The sequence below is a fragment of the Paralichthys olivaceus genome, chromosome 4 (genome assembly GCF_024713975.1).
Source record: "Paralichthys olivaceus isolate ysfri-2021 chromosome 4, ASM2471397v2, whole genome shotgun sequence".
NCBI lineage: Eukaryota > Metazoa > Chordata > Actinopteri > Pleuronectiformes > Paralichthyidae > Paralichthys > Paralichthys olivaceus.
The window spans coordinates 26,605,425-26,625,214 of record NC_091096.1 but is presented as its reverse complement, the minus strand read 5'-3'; the positions used below and the strand labels follow the sequence as shown (position 1 = coordinate 26,625,214).

The window sequence follows — 19,790 nt, the reverse complement described above, 5'->3', positions numbered from 1 at the left end:
ACCAACGGTTACCAAGGAAACAGTGTATTATGCTTACTAGCTTAGCAGTTTCCTCTTAACTTGTTACTTTGACAACGGGAATGTCAATTAGCCCTGCTCGAAAAGAAAAAGTTTGGCCATCTTTTGTTTGCCCAACTCATTTCTTGTAAGGGTGATTGGAGCTGCAATAACTAAATGCAGTTAACCGTAGCTATAAATCAACATGGCTTCTCATTAACTAAGTTCAACTGGCCCCTTTAGGCATGCATTCCAACCTGATGCTAAAACTATGTTCTTCCTATGTTAAATGTGTTTCCTGCATGAATGTCCTGTGTATTATGTTGTAATCTGCAGTCTGATATTCAGTAATGTTCATATTTTAAAACTTGACTGTTTTATGTTTGAAACTGCAGTAGCTACAGTATATACTGCTTTCTCTTGTTTCCCACTCTGTCCTCCATTTAGTTGTTTCCTTTGTGTAATGAAAAGGGAACTTTCAGCCACATGTGACTTTCTTAAGGACAGTTTTTAATGGTTGGAAGTTGAAAGGTTAGGTCTCCTGCCTGTTTGTTAAAGAAAATAACGGATGTACAAAAGAAACCACTGTTACAATATGCCATTAACACATTTACACGTATCTTAAATGTGCAGAACCAAAAGTGTAGCCTGAGGTTCATCAAACATACCTTTAAAACCACAGGGGGAACACTTATGAAACACAGATGAGAGCTCAGCTGTCTCAGTTCATTGTGATATACAGATACTCATCTAAACCTATAGGCATTAAAGCACTTTAGTACTTGACATGCCTTTCTCTTTAATAAGACAGCATTCCTTTGTCAAATTGCCTTTTATGGCTTGTCATTCACTATTGGTTGCAGCACCACTGAGACACAGCAAGCTGAGCCCACAGGTGGGCGATGGATAAATCATACGCGCATGCTTCACTGTGAAAAAATCTGTCAGATAGCCAGCAGATTCTGATTCTCCTACATCCAACCACGGACGTATTTTGTGCTGGAGGTTGTGGTGAGGAATGGGTAGTAGATGTAATCTACGTCTATGCCAGTGGAGATACAGTTCTGTTAGAGAAGAAAATCAAATGTTCCCTCTCTCTTTTAACTACAACCTTTCTAAGGCCTGTGTCGTGATGCAGATTTTGTCTTTGAGATCGTTAAATTTGGCAGAATCATGTTGGAAGAATTTATATACCCTGCAAATATATTTCCAAGCTTCATATGGCTTTCACATTATTATACTGTCAACATAGTTTCAGAAATGTAATGCTTGGCTTCTGTGTTCTCCGGTATGTAAATGTCTTCACAGCATTATTCATATCTGTAATACTAGTTATATAGAAAGTGATGGAAACAGCTCTGATGTGGAAAAGAATGTTATAAAGGAGGATGCCTGTTCTCTGTTGTCTCAGAGAATGCTTTTTAAAAGTTAAAGCCTTAAATAATCATCTGAGTGAATCCACTGAACATTATTACTCATCAGTTTCATCATTAATCTGTTTCCAAACATTAAACAACTAGAAGTATTATTTTCAGTTGGCTCACATGCTCGCTGTACTGGTATTTCAGACTGATCTGACCCTAGTATAATCTCTGAACCAAATGTCCTCAAACGAGCCCATTCACAGCGTTTGTTGCACAGGTTTTATTAATTGATACATTACTTACAATGCCTACCCTGGTTCTCTCTGTTGTCTTTATATCTTTGTGACAGGAGTCAGTTCATATGTTATAATACATTTTTGCAGCTCACAAATGTTTGCGCTTTTTGAGATACATGACCAACATGGGAATTGAAAAAACATTTACATAATGAGGTGTGGAAGGGGCTAATAGGCTTATGATTTTAATTAAGCTAAAAGTAACTCATATAGCTAAAAAGATGTATTAGGAACTGTTGAACTGCATCATTTTCATTGGGTAATTGTTTCTGCTGGAACGTCCTCGTTGCTGCATGGTGACAGTGCATGCATATTTCCTGAATGTCAGTACTGTCGAAAAAAAGGCCAAAATGTAAAACTAACATGAGTTGTTTCTTTAGTGTGTGCATACAAAAATGAGATTAATGTGGATTTTCTGATGGGACTTTTACACGGCAGGTGAGTTACCACAGGGATGTTGGGAATGTAGGAATAAGGAATGTGAGCCCTGTTTTTCTTCTGTCCCCCATGTCTTCCCTAAGAGACAGCAACAACTAGCAGGAGCATTTAAGCTTGTTTGTTTTATCTTGTAAATGTTTAGGAATTGGCTCTTCTGTTTGAGAAAAACACAATTTCAAGTCTCTCTTGTGTTTTAGTCCACGGGAGTTCTGATATGTCCAGTACAACCCAGATGAAATCCAAACATGATGCCCCCTGGAGATTCAGCAGAGGAATGTGGAATGTGTACATATTTAGTTAAAGTGTGTAATAAGAGCACATGCTGGTCCCCTAAAGTCAACATTCTACAACATACGATATAAAATATACAATTCAAAGAATCAAGTACAGATTAGATTGTTTACAGTGTGTAAATATGCTGTGACATTATAGTTTATTACATTGGCAATAAACCAGTACAGTGCTTAATGTCACAGAAACCATGGCAACTACAATTATTGGTCACAGAGTGTAAATAATGATGGCACAGGATGTTAGCGACACCAGCAAAACAGGCAGCATACAATTTCTTAGCAAGTCTGAAATCAGTAAGCTAAATTTATGGCCATAACCTTTATCAGGTGTTTTACTTTGTTATTAAATATACAGTAAATTGTTTAAATCTTTGTTTGATATTGTTTTTAGTTCTGTGTGGCAGAAGATTAAGTTACCGACTACAGGAATGTAAACTCAATATCACCTGTGGTTGTAATATAGATACAGGTGAAATCACATTTTATTATTACATCTGTTTTTCTTAATCAAATCAGTGTGGTAATTATTATAATGTAATATAAAGGATTATCACAATACTTACAATAGTACGATGCAGTGCATGCACATACATACCACCTTAGCAAGTGCGACAAATGGTACAATTTATTTGGCTTAGAAAAAGATGTTCCTCTGCTAATCTTTCAAAGGTTAAATATTAGTCCAATGTTAAGTTATGAGTCTGTTCAGAGACAAAATGTGACATTGTTAACTTCCAAGTATATCACTGAATGGATTTTAATATGTTTAGCTCTAAAATTAAGTTCTAAAAACTGTAAATAAAAAAAGGAGTGAATTAATCTTGTTTTGAACCAAAGGGTAAAATGCTTTTAGAATTCTAAATACCTCTTGCCAGGCAAGAATACATCTTGGTGAAACCTATCAATGAAATAAGCTGGCAATAGTTACATAACATGGGTTAAGAATTACTGAGGAGAGGCAGAAGTATCAAAAGCAAACAAAACCCTACTTATATAAAGAGCTGTTTGTAAATAAACTCATGTCTGGGAGAGCCGGAGCCATTTCCTGTATTTATACAAGAAAGGTTTTACATCTCAAACAATGTGTCCCTCTGTAAAGACCTTCTTTTGTAAACGTCTGGACATGATGCACAAATATCTATCCATGTGTGCATGGATGCCTGCCTCATGCCTAACACTGTTCTGAGATGATAACACAAGAATTCTTCTCAGGAGTGAAAAATTTGTAAATATGCTTCATATGTGTTCACTGTGATATGATAAGAGGATAAAACACAAGTGATTTGATAAAAACTATAAATATAAATACTCGTATAAATTCTGTGCATCTTGACAAAATATGTAAGTGGTCACTAAAGATGTAAAGGAAAACGGTAACAGATGCAGAGTGCTTTAACGCTCGGTCATTTGTACCGCTGAGAAAGCTTCACTGGCAGAAAGGCTGGCTTCAGTGCTCAGTCTCAGTTTGGTCAAGATGAACTAGGTTTAGAAAAAGGATCATGGTTTGGGTTAATATAGATGCAACATTAACTATATATGCAAAGGCTTTCTGGCAGGATGCTTTGAAGGCAAACCTCTACTGTGTGCAGTTTTATGATGAGAGATCAATGATGAATGGTAAATGGTTGTATTTATATAGAGCTTTTCTAGTCTTGATGACCACTCAAAGCTCTTTACAGTACAGTTTGCCATTCACCCATTCACACACACATTCATACAGTGTATCTATAGCAGCACTTTTTTTTCTATGAGGGGCAATTCAGGGTTCAGCATCTTGCCCAAGGACCAAATTGCACACACTCAGAGATCAGTCATGCCTCCTCAAGAGATCTGCATTTTTAGTGAGAAACTCCCAAATATTAAAAAATTCCACTTTAAGTCAAATCTGCTCCAGAAATGAGTGTGTTCCTCATTGGCCCCACCCTTCCACCAAGGTTCAATAAAATCTGTTCAGTAGTTTTTGTGTAATCCTGATGACAGAAAGACATACAGCAATGAAAACATAACTATGGCAGAGGTAATGAGGGGATGATAAGGGTCAGTAATATATAACATCAGTAAGAGAGATATCTGCATGGCTGAACTGTGCCACTCACAGAAACTATCTTTGGAGGGCTGTAGCCTCATGCACTTCTTCCATTCCCGACGAACTGACTTCTTGAGTGCACTTTAGTCATTTGTGCCAAAAGGGAAAGACGTGAACAGTGCAGGCATGCATGAGTAAATAGTGGCACAGAGAGAAAACCGTCTGAAGAGCATGTTTTTCAGCCTGGCTTTGTTAGGTGTCACTCCTGGATGGAAACATGTGTCCACACAGCAGCAAGTGCCTGGGAAATGTCAACAAATGCTCCCCCCTGTCCTTACTTGACAGGCCACCAGTAAACTGTAAATTTCGTTCAAACAGTTACCCTCACACTTTTCTTCTCAGCAGGCATCAAGATGCTGTGAACTTTACACAGAGTGGGGACACCCTAATGTTTCAGGGAAATGGTCTTGTTACGGCAATCCTGCAATTGTCCATCTGTGAGAACGACTGATTTGGATTGTAGCACATGAGTATGTACTCAGAGCAAATACACAGAGGCAATATGAGAGTGGTAGTGGTACAACAGGACAATACGATGTTAGCTTGACTTACTCCTGGAATGTCTCACTGTTATGATAAACTGCTAGAGAAAAGGTTATATCAGTATTTGTTGAAGCATTTTGTACTTCCTCTCCTCCTTGTGCTGAAAGCACCAAATGTAAGAAACTGATAAAGTGGGTCCTAATTATTCTCTAAACAATATAATACTGTGTAAATGTATGTATACTGTGTGGAGTGTCTGCAGTTTGAAAAACTATACGTTCCAAGTTGTATTGTGTCAATGAATTTTGCACAGTAGACAGAGGACTGAGTGACTTCCAACGTCAATTAGATTGATGTAAAATGTAAAGTACTTTCATTCACTGTCAAAGTACACTGTTAACATACATGCAGTAAGTGCAGCCTGCATTTAAATGTGATGAAACTGATATAAACTGCAAACTGAAAAATGCTCCCCAAGCAGATACAGAGGAACTCTGGAGAAACATGCTCCGGTCTGACATTGATCGATACTCTGATTCAGCTTGAAATCCAGCTGATCCAGTCAGGAGGAGTAGGTATGGAGTAGTAAGTATCCATGTGGTAAGATTTTTTTCGGAAATATTATAATTTTGTCTGCAAGTTTTAATGCTGCACTCTTTAACCGCAATCAGACAATGCACTAAACTCCAGATAACCTCCCGATATTCTCCAGAGGGGCTTGGTGTGAACACAAATGTCCGAGTGGGAGCCACCAGACTTTCTCCAATTTGTCCAGTAAAAACTCTGAAGAATGTCTGAGTGAGCCGATGTGAGACCAGAGACGCAGATCCTCTGCAGGATTCACTGCGAGCGAGTGGGTGTGTTGATGAAATTTCTACCACGCGACAGATGCAAAACTGAAAAATCAAAAAGAAAACAAATATCTCAGTGTCATGGAAAAAGTGCTGCCCATAGATGCACTGTATGAATGTGTGAATGGTAAAAACTGTACTGTAAGCTGCTTAGAGTGGTTATCAAGAATAGAAAAGCGCTATTTAAAATACAGACCATTTACGTGCCAAACACAGAGACTAAAGACGTCAAGAGAGGTTTCGGTGATAAGGGCTGACCCTGGTCTCTAAAACTTGATCATCTCCATAGTTGAATGAATACATTTTGTCCTGCCTCTGCCTGCTGCACCGCCCCTCACCTGAACACTCCAGAGACTGCATTGTTCATGTGAAAAGGAAACACCGGAGAAAGTCCAGACCGAAGTGTGCGAACATACTCCTGAGTTCATGTTTGCATACGACTTTCGTCAGGGCTCAATCGAAATAGAATTTTCTCTCCTAAATGGGACACATCTGGACTAACACATACAACTTCATACCATTCAAGTATGGACTATGTGTACATGCATTTAATGACATTTCAGGAGCAACTTTTGAGGCACGTGTATGGTGTCACCAGTAGATATTGTTTGATATTATTATTGTTAATATAGTGCCATATTGTGAAAATTCATCCACAAGCCCCACATTCGTTTTCACTGGTTATAATCTTGAGTGACAGAGATATTCAGTCAACAGTAACCTGGTTAATATGATCCTTTCAAACACTAAAGGCCAGATTATTTCATAACATCTTTTATTTTCAAACCCGAACCATGAAAGTTATTATGCACATACAGTATAACAAGCAGGCAAGTCTCATGATTTATTAAACTGTGAACATGAACTTACATATTACCTCAACAAAAATATAAGCACCATGTTTGTATTAATTGATACAAAACTGTGCTGTATTGATGGACCCGACTCAACAACTGTAATGATCAACCACCAGCTCGTCCACCAATACCTCCACTACAACAGCTCAAATACAAGTTTCACACAGAAAACAGGAGTATGCAGACAACACTGGATCTATACAACTACAAATCAAGAGTCCATTAGAAAACAATACCAGGCTCTTTACAAAACAGATCAGATAACACTGAAATGTATGCTTATATTCTCTTAATGGCATCATCAATTTCTGAAATCTGGTCCTTCAGCTGGTTCCATTGTTCAGGATTCAGGGAGATGCCTATAAGAAATTTAAAACAGAGCTTCATACTGCATCTTACACAACAACTGCAAACCACTAAAACATCAAACATCCATCTTTTCAGGTCCTGTTGTACCTTTTCACATAGATAGCCACCATATGTACGTCACTGACACTTATTAAAACATATCTGCAGCATATGCAGGGATTACTCAGGTCATTACCTTTCTTCCCCGGCTTCATTTCCCCATCTGGGTTCATCCAGTACTCTCTGATGTCAATCAGGACTTTGCCTTTGAAGTCCCTGACGCTGACATATCTCATCTTTCCAATCTGCAAGAAGCAAACTCCTGTCAACTGTTGCTCATCCTGAGGTTTCCTGAGTTTTTTCCCCCTCATTAAGTTTTTCATTTGGGGCACATTAGCCTCCATAAGAAATACTGATATGACTTCTCCACCCAACATTTGGGATAAATACATGTTATAGCCTTCTAGCCTATCTAAGCCTAGAAAAATGCTATCTAAAGTGTATGCCACTCACACAAAAAGGAGATATAATCTTTTATTATTATCTTTCCTACCAGGGAGCATAACATTGTGCTGTGTGTATATGAAGAGACTGTATAATAGGGAATCACATGAACTTCATTTGATCTTTTAGTAGATTTAAGTGGTGAAACTTTGTGAATTTTAAATTGTACATACATTTTACTGTTAAATTTGCACAATAGCTGATAAAAATTAAATGCAATTTCTAAAATGCTGAAACTACAAGTGATACCCACCTGGAACATGTTGTCGTCACTATTACTGGCCTTGGATGATCCCCCTGGCTTGGAGCTCTCTCCACTCTTTGGTTTCTTGGCTGGTTTCTCCTGTACACTTGGCTTCCTTTTCTTTGCCTCAAAAGAACAGACAAATATATATCAAATTCTTGCCCCTCCATGTGTCCCCACCAAACATGGTAAATATACAAGATTTAAAATTCAGGTTTAACTTGTATATACAGAGAGCATCAGTAAAGAATAGTTTAGCTCAGCCAGTATCAGCAGACTGTGAGAAACTGATATGAAGTAGTGAAAGAGAGGGCTAAGGGTTCAAATACTGATAATTAATACATTTCTGCCCCGAATAATTTGTTCTCTACTATCCCTGAGTAGGGCTGGGTGATAAAACGATACTAATTATGGCAGTATAAATTTTCCTCGATAGAATTTTAAGACGAGTCGATATAAGGTCGATAGATCTCAAAAAGCCAATAGAATACAAAAATTAGGTTAAATAAAGGAAAATGCTGTGTATGTATTATATATACCTTTTTAATGTAGTGGTTTGTATGAAATGTTATAAGTGAAGTGGAACAGGATGATTGTAAAGCAAGTAAAAATCTGTTTTGTGAATAAGTAATAAAAAAAACATTTGCACATAAGAACATTGTATATAAAAAAACATATCTATTTTTGAGCATTAAAAGTCCACACTTATTCCTAGGACTATCTTTTGATCAAAGAATATTTTCTATAACAGCTGCTCTTTTTCTGTTGTGGTGCTTCAAGAGGCTTTGTGCCATTTCTCTTTGAAACGCATCTGAGTGTAAGTCACCTAACATTTCAAAATAACATCTGCCCTCAGTGGTTCATTTTTGATGCCAAGACATACTCAAAGTGCATAGATAAAGTAAAAAAAATCTTAAGTATTTAAACACAAACCTTGGTCTCCACTTCACTGTCAGAGTCACTTCCAGATGTGGAAGAGAGCACTTCCTTTGATTTAGGCATTCTATTGAGACAGGGATCAGATCTCAGATCAGATATTACCCTCAAGTGTTCATTCAAAAGACTATCATGCAGAGACATATGCAACCAGGAGAGTTTCCTCTAGAGCTCCATTCAAATGAGGGAAAAACATTCCTTCAGCTCAGTATTTAACAAGATGCTAGTGTGCACATAACAAATTTAACCCTTAATGAAACATTTATCTCCATGCACTATCGAGGCATCTCTTTCGAGTCAATATGGAAAAAAGGAATATTGTCACTGATCATAATTACTGGTTTTTACTATTTCTATGTGAATGGCACAGTCGTCAGGGTCAATTTGGGGTTCATTATCTTGCACAGTGGCAAAATGGGGAAGACTGGGATCTAAACAAACTCCTGATTAGAAGACGACCCGCTCTATTCCTTCAGCCACATAACAGTTTAGAATCCTCTTTGCCTTCTTGTCACACAAATCAAACTGTGTCTATTCATACAGCACTCCAATGATACAGCAGGCTGCGATTATTACTGAGTTCCTGTGCCCACTCACTGGTGAATGTAATGTTGAAATCACTCAACAACCCACTTATGGATTTCAAGGAAAATAAGCTCCCTGCGATGGAGGAAACCCATTTTCTAATCCAAACACAGAGAACGGCCAATGGGTTGGTTGCACAGGAAATGATCAGTTTGGGAAGTGGGTTAAAATCTCTTGTATTTGCTGTTAGAAGAGTATTAATTCAGAGCAAAGTGATGCTACCCTGTACGTTGTGAGAAAACACTGGTTAACTCAGTGAGCAGCTGAGGATACTTTCATGTACAACAGTACAGCCACATCCACGATGCAAGGCTGCTAAGGCATTAAGCTTCACAACTGGGGCATGGCGTATTATCACTTCCTTGGTTTGATCGTTGAAGTGCGTCATTCTACATTTAGAGACTTTTTCTCTAGTTGACTTTTGACAGTTCCGGCTTGTAAATGAAATCATGTCTGATAGAAAGATCACTGCCATGCGGCTGTAGCGACACTGGACCCTGTACACACGCATATAAGCTAGTATGCTAAGCGTTATCTGCACAGTTTAGCAGCGGAAGCTAACATTAGCTGGCGTACGCGATCTCGCCAGACATCGGACTTCGTTTAACCAGGGCACCGATCAATGAGAACTGCAGTTAAACACAGAGCTGCTCTACGAATCAAGAGTCGAGCAGGGACACAGACCGAACCTTTCAAAGTGATAATGCTTACATGATGTGATGGAGAGAGCGGGTTTCTTCACAGGAAGCGGAAGCTCACACTTTCCGGCGCGAGGTCTGTCAGTTTTTTCCCCTACACCGTTTTAAATACAACAGACATCGAGCAACCCATAGACTGTATATAAGGTACAACCTGATAATAATTTAAAACAACAGACATCAGTACAACCTGATAATAATTAAAACAACAGACATCGGTACACCCTGATAATAATTTAAAACAACAGACATCAGTAAAACCTAACAATAATTAAAACAACAGACATAAGTTAAACCTGATAATAATTTAAAACAACAGACATCAGTACAACCTGATAATAATTAAAACAACAGACATCGGTACAACCTGATAATAATTTAAAACAACAGACATCAGAAGAAAATGACAATAATTAAAAACAACAGACATCAGTAAAACCTGATAATAATTTAAAACAACAGACATCAGTACAACCTGATAATAATTAAAACAACAGACATCGGTACAACCTGATAATAATTTAAAACAACAGACATCAGAAGAAAATGACAATAATTAAAAACAACAGACATCAGTAAAACCTGATAATAATTTAAAACAACAGACATCAGTACAACCTGATAATAATTAAAACAACAGACATCGGTACAACCTGATAATAATTCAAAATAACAGACATCAGAAGAAAATGACAATAATTGAAGCCAAGAGACATCAGTACAACCTGATAATAATTTAAAACAACAGACATCGGTTCAACCTGATAATAATTTAAAACAACAGACATCAGAAGAAAATGACAATAATTAAAAACAACAGACATCAGTAAAACCTGATAATAATTTAAAACAACAGACATCAGTACAACCTGATAATAATTTAAAACAACAGACATCAGTAAAACCTGATAATAATTAAAACAACAGACATCGGTACAACCTGATAATAATTCAAAATAACAGACATCAGAAGAAAATGACAATAATTGAAGCCAAGAGACATCAGTACAACCTGATAATAATTTAAAACAACAGACATCGGTTCAACCTGATAATAATTTAAAACAACAGACATCAGAAGAAAATGACAATAATTAAAAACAACAGACATCAGTAAAACCTGATAATAATTAAAAACAACAGACATCACTACAACCTGATAATAATCTAAAACAACAGACATCAGTAAAACCTAACAATAATTAAAACAACAGACATTGGTACAACCTCATAATAATTCAAAATAACAGACATCAGAAGAAAATGACAATAATTGAAGCCAAGAGACATCAGTACAACCTGATAATAATTTAAAACAACAGACATCAGTAAAACCTAACAATAATTAAAACAACAGACATCGGTACAACCTGATAATAATTTAAAACAACAGACATTGGTTCAACCTGATGATAATTTAAAACAACAGACATCAGAAGAAAATGACAATAATTTAAAACAACAGACGTTGGTACAACCTGATAATAATTTAAAACAACAGACATCGGTACAACCTAATAATAATTTCAAACAACAGACATCAGAAGAAAATGACAATAATTGAATACAACAGACATCAGTAAAACCTGATAATAATTGAAAACAACAGACATCACTACAACTTGATAATAATTTAAAACAACAGACATCGGTACAACCTGATCATAATTTAAAACAACAGACATCAATACAACCTGATAATTATTTAAAACAACAGACATCAGTAAAACCTAACAATAATTAAAACAACAGATATCGGTACAACCTGATAATAATTTAAAACAACAGACATCGGTTCAATCTGATAATAATTTAAAACAACAGACATCAGAAGAAAATGACAATAATTAAAAACAACAGACATCAGTAAAACCTGATAATAATTAAAAACAACAGACATCACTACAACCTGATAATAATCTAAAACAACAGACATCAGTAAAACCTAACAATAATTAAAACAACAGACATCGGTACAACCTGATAATAATTTAAAACAACAGACATCGGTTCAACCTGATAATAATTTAAAACAACAGACATCAGAAGAAAATGACAATAATTTAAAACAACAGACGTCGGTACAACCTGATAATAATTTAAAACAACAGACATCACTACAACCTTACAATAATATAAAACAACAGACATCACTACATCCTGATAATAATTTAAAACAACAGACATCAGTTAAACCTGATATTAATTTGATAATACAGACATCAGTACAGGCAGATGTCTGAGATTCATAATAAATGTAATTAAAAATCAGGAAAAGCTTTGAATAAAATATGTAAGGAGAGATTTAAAAGAGGTAATTCTTTCTTCAGCTCTTAGTGCTCCGTCACCTCTGACCCCTGAACAAAGATCTCAAGATAAGAACTGCATAAGTAAAGAGGTCATATGGGGCAAGGTCATGGTCTTTGAAAGATAACATAGATTTCATTTTGGAGTTTTTTAGATGGTAAAACCAGTAGGCTTTGTTTGTGTGCTGTTCAAAACTGTCAAACCAGATAGCAGCAGGCTTGGTATGTTCTAACAGAAAACCAACAGATGGCAGTATTTGTTCTGTTATGATCTGGGAACCGATTTCAACAATCTCTTTTGGCCTGACGTTTTGTGTCATCCAGAGTTTGTCATCACCAAGGCAGTTATGAAGTGGACTTAGTGATCTAGGGTCAGTGACTCTGTCAGCATAGCAATGAAAGGAAATACTATGTCATTCAATGTTATGTCTAAGGGGAAGCATGTGCAAAAAAATCTAATTGGTCCTAAAACTGACCCATCCAACCCTCAGCCTCTCCATCGGGATGCAGGGATCAAACGTTCTTTCATCTGGAGGAACAAGGACTGAGCACATTAGATCATCAGTAGCCATCAAGATCATTTGTAACCCAGCAGGATCAAATTTCTCATGAGATAGTCAGTCTTTTGTGCTGTAAAGCCATGTTACTCTGTTGGAAGTTAAGAATTTGTTTTTCGAGGACAGCCATACATGTAGAGGTTGTAAGCCCAGATCAAAACATCTGGGACACAAGACCCAGAGAACAAGATGGCATACCGCTTTGATCAAACCAAACAAAGGGGCATCAGTTACACCTGTAGCACATATGTTGTCAGGATCTTATCTGTCTGATTCCCTCCCTCCTTCTCTCTCCAGCCTCTGATCTCTAATCTCCACGGACCCTACATTTTCCATTAAGTCACCAGATGTCCCTGGGCTTTTTTCCTTTCTCTTCACCCAACTACCCAAATCTGTTTATTATCTACATTTGCAAGACTCCCTAGTTTTCCCATCACAGCAGTCAGTACATATGCTACACACTTGTCACCACATGCCTGATCAGATCACGTGTCTCTGTTTCCTCGTGTTTTTTGTGTCATTGCCTTTGTTCTTGCTTCATACTGTTCTGTCTGCCCATCCACCTACCTGCCAGTTTATTCACGTATTAAATACAGTTAAATACCACTTCACTGCATCAGCCTGTCTTTGTGTGTCTGTGTTTGGGCTTCCCTTTCAGTTTTGCTACTGGAGTCACAATTTTAAGATATCTCACCGTCCATTAACCAAACATTCAGTCCTATTCAAAGAGAGATTTTCTTATTATAGGATTACATCTATTGTTCCAAAAAGAAACATTAAATAGACTGACGTGTTCTTTTAAATAAGTTTGTTAATTCGAGACATAATAACTCTGTTCAGTCAGATTGATAAAAAGTTCTGAAACTGGCAGAAAGATAAAGCAGTATCCTGCCTGTTTGTAACCACATGTTAAACACAAACTTTAGCTATACTGTCATTTCCAAACGCTTGACTCAGAGGCCCCTGAGAAAGCAGGTTGTATCTCCTTATTTACAAGGGAACCCACAATGTTTAAAGGCTGGATGTCTGTGTCATTTTAAACATTTAGTTCAGCCACTTAAAAAAATTAACATGGATGAAAAGAGCAGCCTTGACTGATCCCACATCCACAAATCTTTTATACCCATTAGTGCCAAATGAGAGAAAACTTAATAATGTACATAATGATATATCGTTTTCACTAGATTAACAAACCCCGTGCCAAAACCAAAATTGTCCAAGGCTTGAAAAATACAGACAGAGGACAGAAGGACAGAAATAAGTCTCTGATCTTTGAGGACATGCTCCAAATCTGAAAATATGTGATGAATATTATTCAGAATAGAGCTTTTGTTCACTTAGAGTCTTGGACACAATTTCATTCCAACCTCAGAAATTAACAAATAGTCCCAATAATAATAAGGCAGTGATCAGTTGACATCAGAGACATAAGCAGTGATTCCTGAAATTTGACATTTGGCTTAACTCGAAACCTGTGTTAGATTTGGATGTATCTTCCTCCATATGGGCATTTTTGTATTTAAGCTAATAAAATAATCATTCCATACCTTAAATAAACACCAGTGATTATTGATTCAGATCAATAGATAGTGCATTAGAAAAGAACCTTCCCCATTAATAAATCATTCTGATCATCATTCTGATGTTTGATGTGAACATTAACTCAAGCTCCTGTTCTGTATCTGCAGGATGTTATACACTGAGCTGCTGACATGTGATTGGCTGATTGTATGAATAAGCAGGGGTGCAGATGTTGCTCATAAAGGACTCAGTTTGGTAGTTTGGGAGTTTTGTGAATTTATTATTTAAATCACAAAGCATAACCACACATAAGTAAGTTGAATAAATAAATAAAAAACATTATGTTACTTTTTATGCTGTAGAATATGGAAGCATGTTCTTTCATGTCCACTCAAACTCATGTGGTCTGAAACATTGCAGCAGGTAAAATAACTGAACCTCCCACTTTCTGATAGTCAGCCTCTGACTCCTGGACTGATCCAATTAGTTTCTTTGATATTTTAGTTATCTTAGTCACTTCCTTATTGGGATTATTTACAGTATTTCTACTAAAAAATCCATCAATGTTTTACTCGATCATTTTTTCAGATGACGTGTTCAGTGTTGTTGGAAGTCCAGTCTGGGTGTAGTCTGAGTGACAGGTCTATTTGTACCTTATGGGGTTCAGTTGACGACGTCGGACAAAGATCTATTAGACTAATTTGGAGCTGACAGTACAATGTGTGAGACTTGCCATATTCTACCACCTCTCACACTAAATGCTTTCTAATGGGGGTACAATCTGGACATGCTTTATTGGAAAAGTGCTATTAAGTGATAACTTTTGCACAATAGGAGAAGATGATTATCATCCAAACTCATGTCATGTTGTCAATAATCAAAGCAATTCGTTCAGCTTTTCGTGAAATGGTTTAAAACAGAACCTCATATACAGTATAATTGTGGAACATGTCTTGTTCTGTAGGCTCTGAGTTTCAGCAAATTCAATTTAAAATAAAATACTGAATTCTAAGTACCAAGTCTCAGCTTTACTTTGAGTGGATTAATATTATTAAAGACTGTGTTGAAGAAGTAAAGCCCTCATAACACATGGCAACCTACATATAACTAGACAGGTGCACATGACAAAGTCATACTAAGAATTCATAATTTGTTTGAAATCCTCTGCAGCCAGTGACTGACTTTGTCTTTGACCCAAACACTTCAACAGACACTCATTGAAAATGAAAATTCACTCAGTATCTACTCACGGCTATGCCGAAGGAGGGGTGGGTTAATTGTTTGAGTCCGCAAAACGTGTCATCAAAGTGTCTGCAAGCCCTAAAATTCATATTCAACTCAAAATAGCATCATTTACACCATGTATTAAGCATAAATGTCTGCTGATATCTTCCTATGAGGTGCATTCACAAACATTTGTGCACATCATGCTAGCCTAGCCACTTCCGGCTTCTTACTTTTAGGCTTAATACAGTGTAAATTACCTTGTTTCGAGTTGAATAAAAATGTCGGGGCTTGTGGACACTTGGAGGACACCACACGAGCAGTATGGAGGCATGTTGTGTTTTTTCAGTTGTTTCATTATCTCGGAAGTCTTGGTCACCAGTTACTTCAAATGTATTCGCTGTTAAAAAGTTTAGTTCTGAGACTCCAGAAGTGTTTTGTGGACTGAAACACTTCACCCCCCCCCTCCATCTGCATAGTGGTGAGTAGAGAGAGTAAGGTAAAGCATTTTGTATTTAGAGAGTTTTACTAAACAATTTCAACACCCAGTGATAAGAATACAAACATTAGATCAGCAAATCAGACAACACCCTCTCAGTAAAATAATACAATGTCCATCTTTATTGGAACAGTCGGAGGCCTTGTATGTCATCCGCATTCAATAAATGGAGGGTTTGTCAACAGGTCTATTTCCAAGTTCCTGGCATTTCTCTTGCAATGTTGTCATTGGTTTCTGCAGCCTCCTTTAGTGCTTGCATCACCAGAGCATTCCTTCTCCTCGTCTCTTCCATTCGCACTGGGTTTGATTCAGGCAGATTCTGATGAGAAGCACAAAATATACATCACCAAATGAGACCACCTAAAGAGCATGTTGACCTCCAATAACCTCTATAATACAATTGTCACATAGAACAAGTTTTTACATAAGAATTTCACATTTTCATTTCAGTTCTAAAATAGCCTTTGTAAATGTATTATAACTGTCACTAATAAGTCAGAAGACCCTGCATACAGAGTCCAGTGACATGTTGCTGAAGCTTTTGCAGGTCTGAACATGCAATGGTCAAACAAAGCCGTTTAATGTCCCAAAATAAAAACTATGATGTTTAGGGAATCCTTAAGGATTTAGTCTTTGTAGAAAAAATGGAACATGAGATGGAATGAGTGCAGACCAAATTTTTCTTTATGTTCATTCAGCCTCTGAGCCCTGAATAAAGATTAATCCACAAAATCTCTAAATATGATAGTGCTTGAAGTCAGTTGAAAAAGTGATTTTCAGCTGCATGGTTTTGGTGGTATTTTCCATGTATTATTTTCTTACATGCCATATGGTTCTTTTTCTCTTTGGTTAATAAAGTATTTTGGCCCATTAAGATATAGAATAAAATAACAGAACCATAAAATGTAGAATCCTGTATTATGATTGTTTCACAGTCATGAGAATCAAGACCTTTGAATTCAAATGAACCCTAACCCTTAGCTAGTTGCTAATAGTTGTGATGCATTTTGATAAAACGCTCCTTCTGTTTATCAGAAGCTCTGTTTTACAACAAGAGTGGAGACATGGAAACTTACAGCAAAAGAAAAAACATTCCCTCAACAATCCCTGCAGGGTTCACTATTTAGTGTTTTCCAGTATGTAGTGCTGTCCGAATGCTTAGTGAAGTATTTTATACCCGCTACAGGAGAAACATTGTAATGTACAACTGATCTGAGTAATATATTCCATCATGCATTGCACTTGCAGCAAAGAGACGAAGAGAGAGGGCAGCAGGAACAGCCCGACCTGTCGTACAAACGTAAATAAGAGCAGAGCCGAGGCAGAAGCTCAACCTGAATGCCTCTACTTTATGCTGTTACGTTTTCGACCTATATGTTCCTTCTGAGTCTCTCTCTCAATCGTTTAACAACTGTGCTCAGATCTCTGGAGACATGCAAAGTCTTGGTCCTTATCACAGAAGCTGTGGACTTTTAAGCCAATTTCAGACATGACCTGCGGAGGATCTCCAGAAAATTGGGTACGGATTGTCTCGGCAGTTACAGCACATCGACACCTGCATTGGTTCATATCCCCACGAACTCTCTTAACATCTTTGTCTGTCATGTGTTAGTAGTGCCATCACACAAACACCTCCTGAAACTGCTAAGAATCTCTGGAGTTCAGTTCATGTTTGAATGAAGGTTTTGTTTCCTCCAACCAGAAGGTCAGCAGCTCGAATCCCAGCCCATGAATGGCCCCTCGTAGATCACAAATTGGAAGTTGCTTTGGATAAAAGCGTCAGCTAAATGACATATAATGAAACAACAGTGAAGCTGATCACTTGATAAAATTGCTTTGTCTTTTAAGCAAATATCACATTCGCGAACTCACATCTCTTTGGACTGCTAATGTAAACTTGTTTTATACTGACCTTCAGAATCTGTGTAGAATATTTAGACACAAACAACTGCAAAGACATCTCATCTGCTAAGAGACACTGTGTATAAAAACTCTGCCAGGCAAATTAAAGTCTGTTGTTTTTCCCTTCTAATAAATGTATCTTTGCTCATGTTGCGGTTGTAATGTCATAATGAGGTTAGTAAAATTGTTATGTTGAAAAGACAGTTGAGAGAAGGTTACAGCCGGTGTATGTGTTTGGATACATGAACTGGCCTGCATGTATCTAACCACATGTAGTGAACACCACAGATTTTCCATTCTGCAGAAGGGCCGAGAGAGAGCCCATGGACTTTCTTCAGAGTTTTTCTGTGTAATCTGTAATCATCTGAGTTGTATAAATTGGTGTTTTCTTTACCATAGAATAGGCCCTTTATATTTAAATACTTTATATTTACATGGAGGGGGGTCCTCTCTGTGGAGGCCGCCATGTTTCTTTACTGATGTCCAAACTGGACAATCTGAAGTTCACCACAGGTTCTCTCTCATGTTTGGAAGGGGAGGGTGAGATGAGGAGTATTCAGCTGCAACATGCAACTTCACCTCTAGATGTCACTAAATTCTACACACTGAACCTTTAATTCAGGGCTTGTTTTAGGCTTTCTTTCTTAACTAAGATGCCAAGAGAGTTTTTGTTGATAAAGGTAGTGTCAATGTGCTGTAAACAAAAACACGTGATCTCTCCATTAATACATTACATCCTGACTCTGCCTGCTGCACCAACCCTCCTGAACGCTGCGGCGATTTCTGTGTTGTTGAAACTCCTGCTGTGTTGTTCATGTGTGACAGGAAACCTCCGAAGAATGTCCGGACCCAATCGTGCGGACATTCTCCGGGGGTCTGAAAACGACAACTGTAAGCTTGTATAAGTGAAAAGAGACACGGTCCACATCACACGCCAGAAGCCTCCCAACGTTGTCACCTTGAGCAGCTCTTTCCGCCTGTCTTCTCCCGGAGCTATCACCGACCACATGACAAAGCCGATCCCCACGAAAGTGGCCATCGCGATGGAGCTCATGACGGTTCGCAGGCCGCTCATCGTGGAGGGTGGACACAGTATCTGACCACCGAAGACACGATGTCTCACCTACACATCCACCGGCGTCTGGTTAGTTTGGTAACACAGCAGCAGAGCGAGATGGGACTTCTTCTTTTTGAGGTTTAGTGGTGGTTTACAAACAACGTAATGGCGCATTACCGCCGCCAATTGGTCGGAGTGTGGGGATTAATGCACCCGCAGATGCTACATCCGGGATGCAGGCAGTCCAAAACACTGTGTGTGTGCTATACTGCAAGAGTTCCAGAAGTTTAAACTTTCAAGCGCAGGAGAATGTTATTGTTTGTTAAGATGTAGAAATGTCTCTTACATATGTAGAAATTGGATGATTTATTGAAATGAAACCAATTTTGAGAGAAAACGATCTGTTAACAAGTCAAAGATTTATCAAACATCTGACGCCAAAAAGTTGGAGACCTCTGATTTAACCTCTTAAATGTGAAGTATTTTAAAATATATTATTTTCCATTGTGTAAAATATTCATCTTGAAAGTAAATAGTGACTACATTTGGAGAGTAAAGAACACTTTCCTCTGAAATGTGGTGAGAGGAGAAGTTAAAGAAAGTTGAAGAAAGTTAAGATGCTTCAGTAATGTATAAACTGTACACCTTTTACATATATATTACTGACAGCAGCTGAGATGAACATGTCCCGGAACAGTAGCCACTGGCCAGAGGTGGACAGGATAGAAGGAGAGTAGGAGCCAG

General features: G+C 37.6%; 2 protein-coding genes across 2 annotated transcripts; both read right to left on the bottom strand.

Annotated features, from left to right (window-relative positions):
- Positions 1 to 6,566: 6,566 nt before the first annotated feature.
- On the bottom strand, positions 6,567 to 10,127 carry sub1b (SUB1 regulator of transcription b). Its single transcript, XM_020102341.2, has 5 exons — positions 9,994 to 10,127; positions 8,695 to 8,764; positions 7,771 to 7,887; positions 7,210 to 7,318; positions 6,567 to 7,024 (listed from the first exon to the last, which is right to left on the bottom strand). The coding sequence occupies exons 2-5, from the start codon at positions 8,761 to 8,763 to the stop codon at positions 6,945 to 6,947; spliced, it is 375 nt and encodes a 124-aa protein (XP_019957900.1). The 5' UTR covers position 8,764; positions 9,994 to 10,127; the 3' UTR covers positions 6,567 to 6,944.
- A 6,059-nt stretch (positions 10,128 to 16,186) lies between these two features.
- On the bottom strand, positions 16,187 to 19,189 carry uqcc3 (ubiquinol-cytochrome c reductase complex assembly factor 3). Its single transcript, XM_020102354.2, has 2 exons — positions 18,948 to 19,189; positions 16,187 to 16,406 (listed from the first exon to the last, which is right to left on the bottom strand). The coding sequence occupies exons 1-2, from the start codon at positions 19,062 to 19,064 to the stop codon at positions 16,275 to 16,277; spliced, it is 249 nt and encodes an 82-aa protein (XP_019957913.1). The 5' UTR covers positions 19,065 to 19,189; the 3' UTR covers positions 16,187 to 16,274.
- Positions 19,190 to 19,790: the final 601 nt, after the last annotated feature.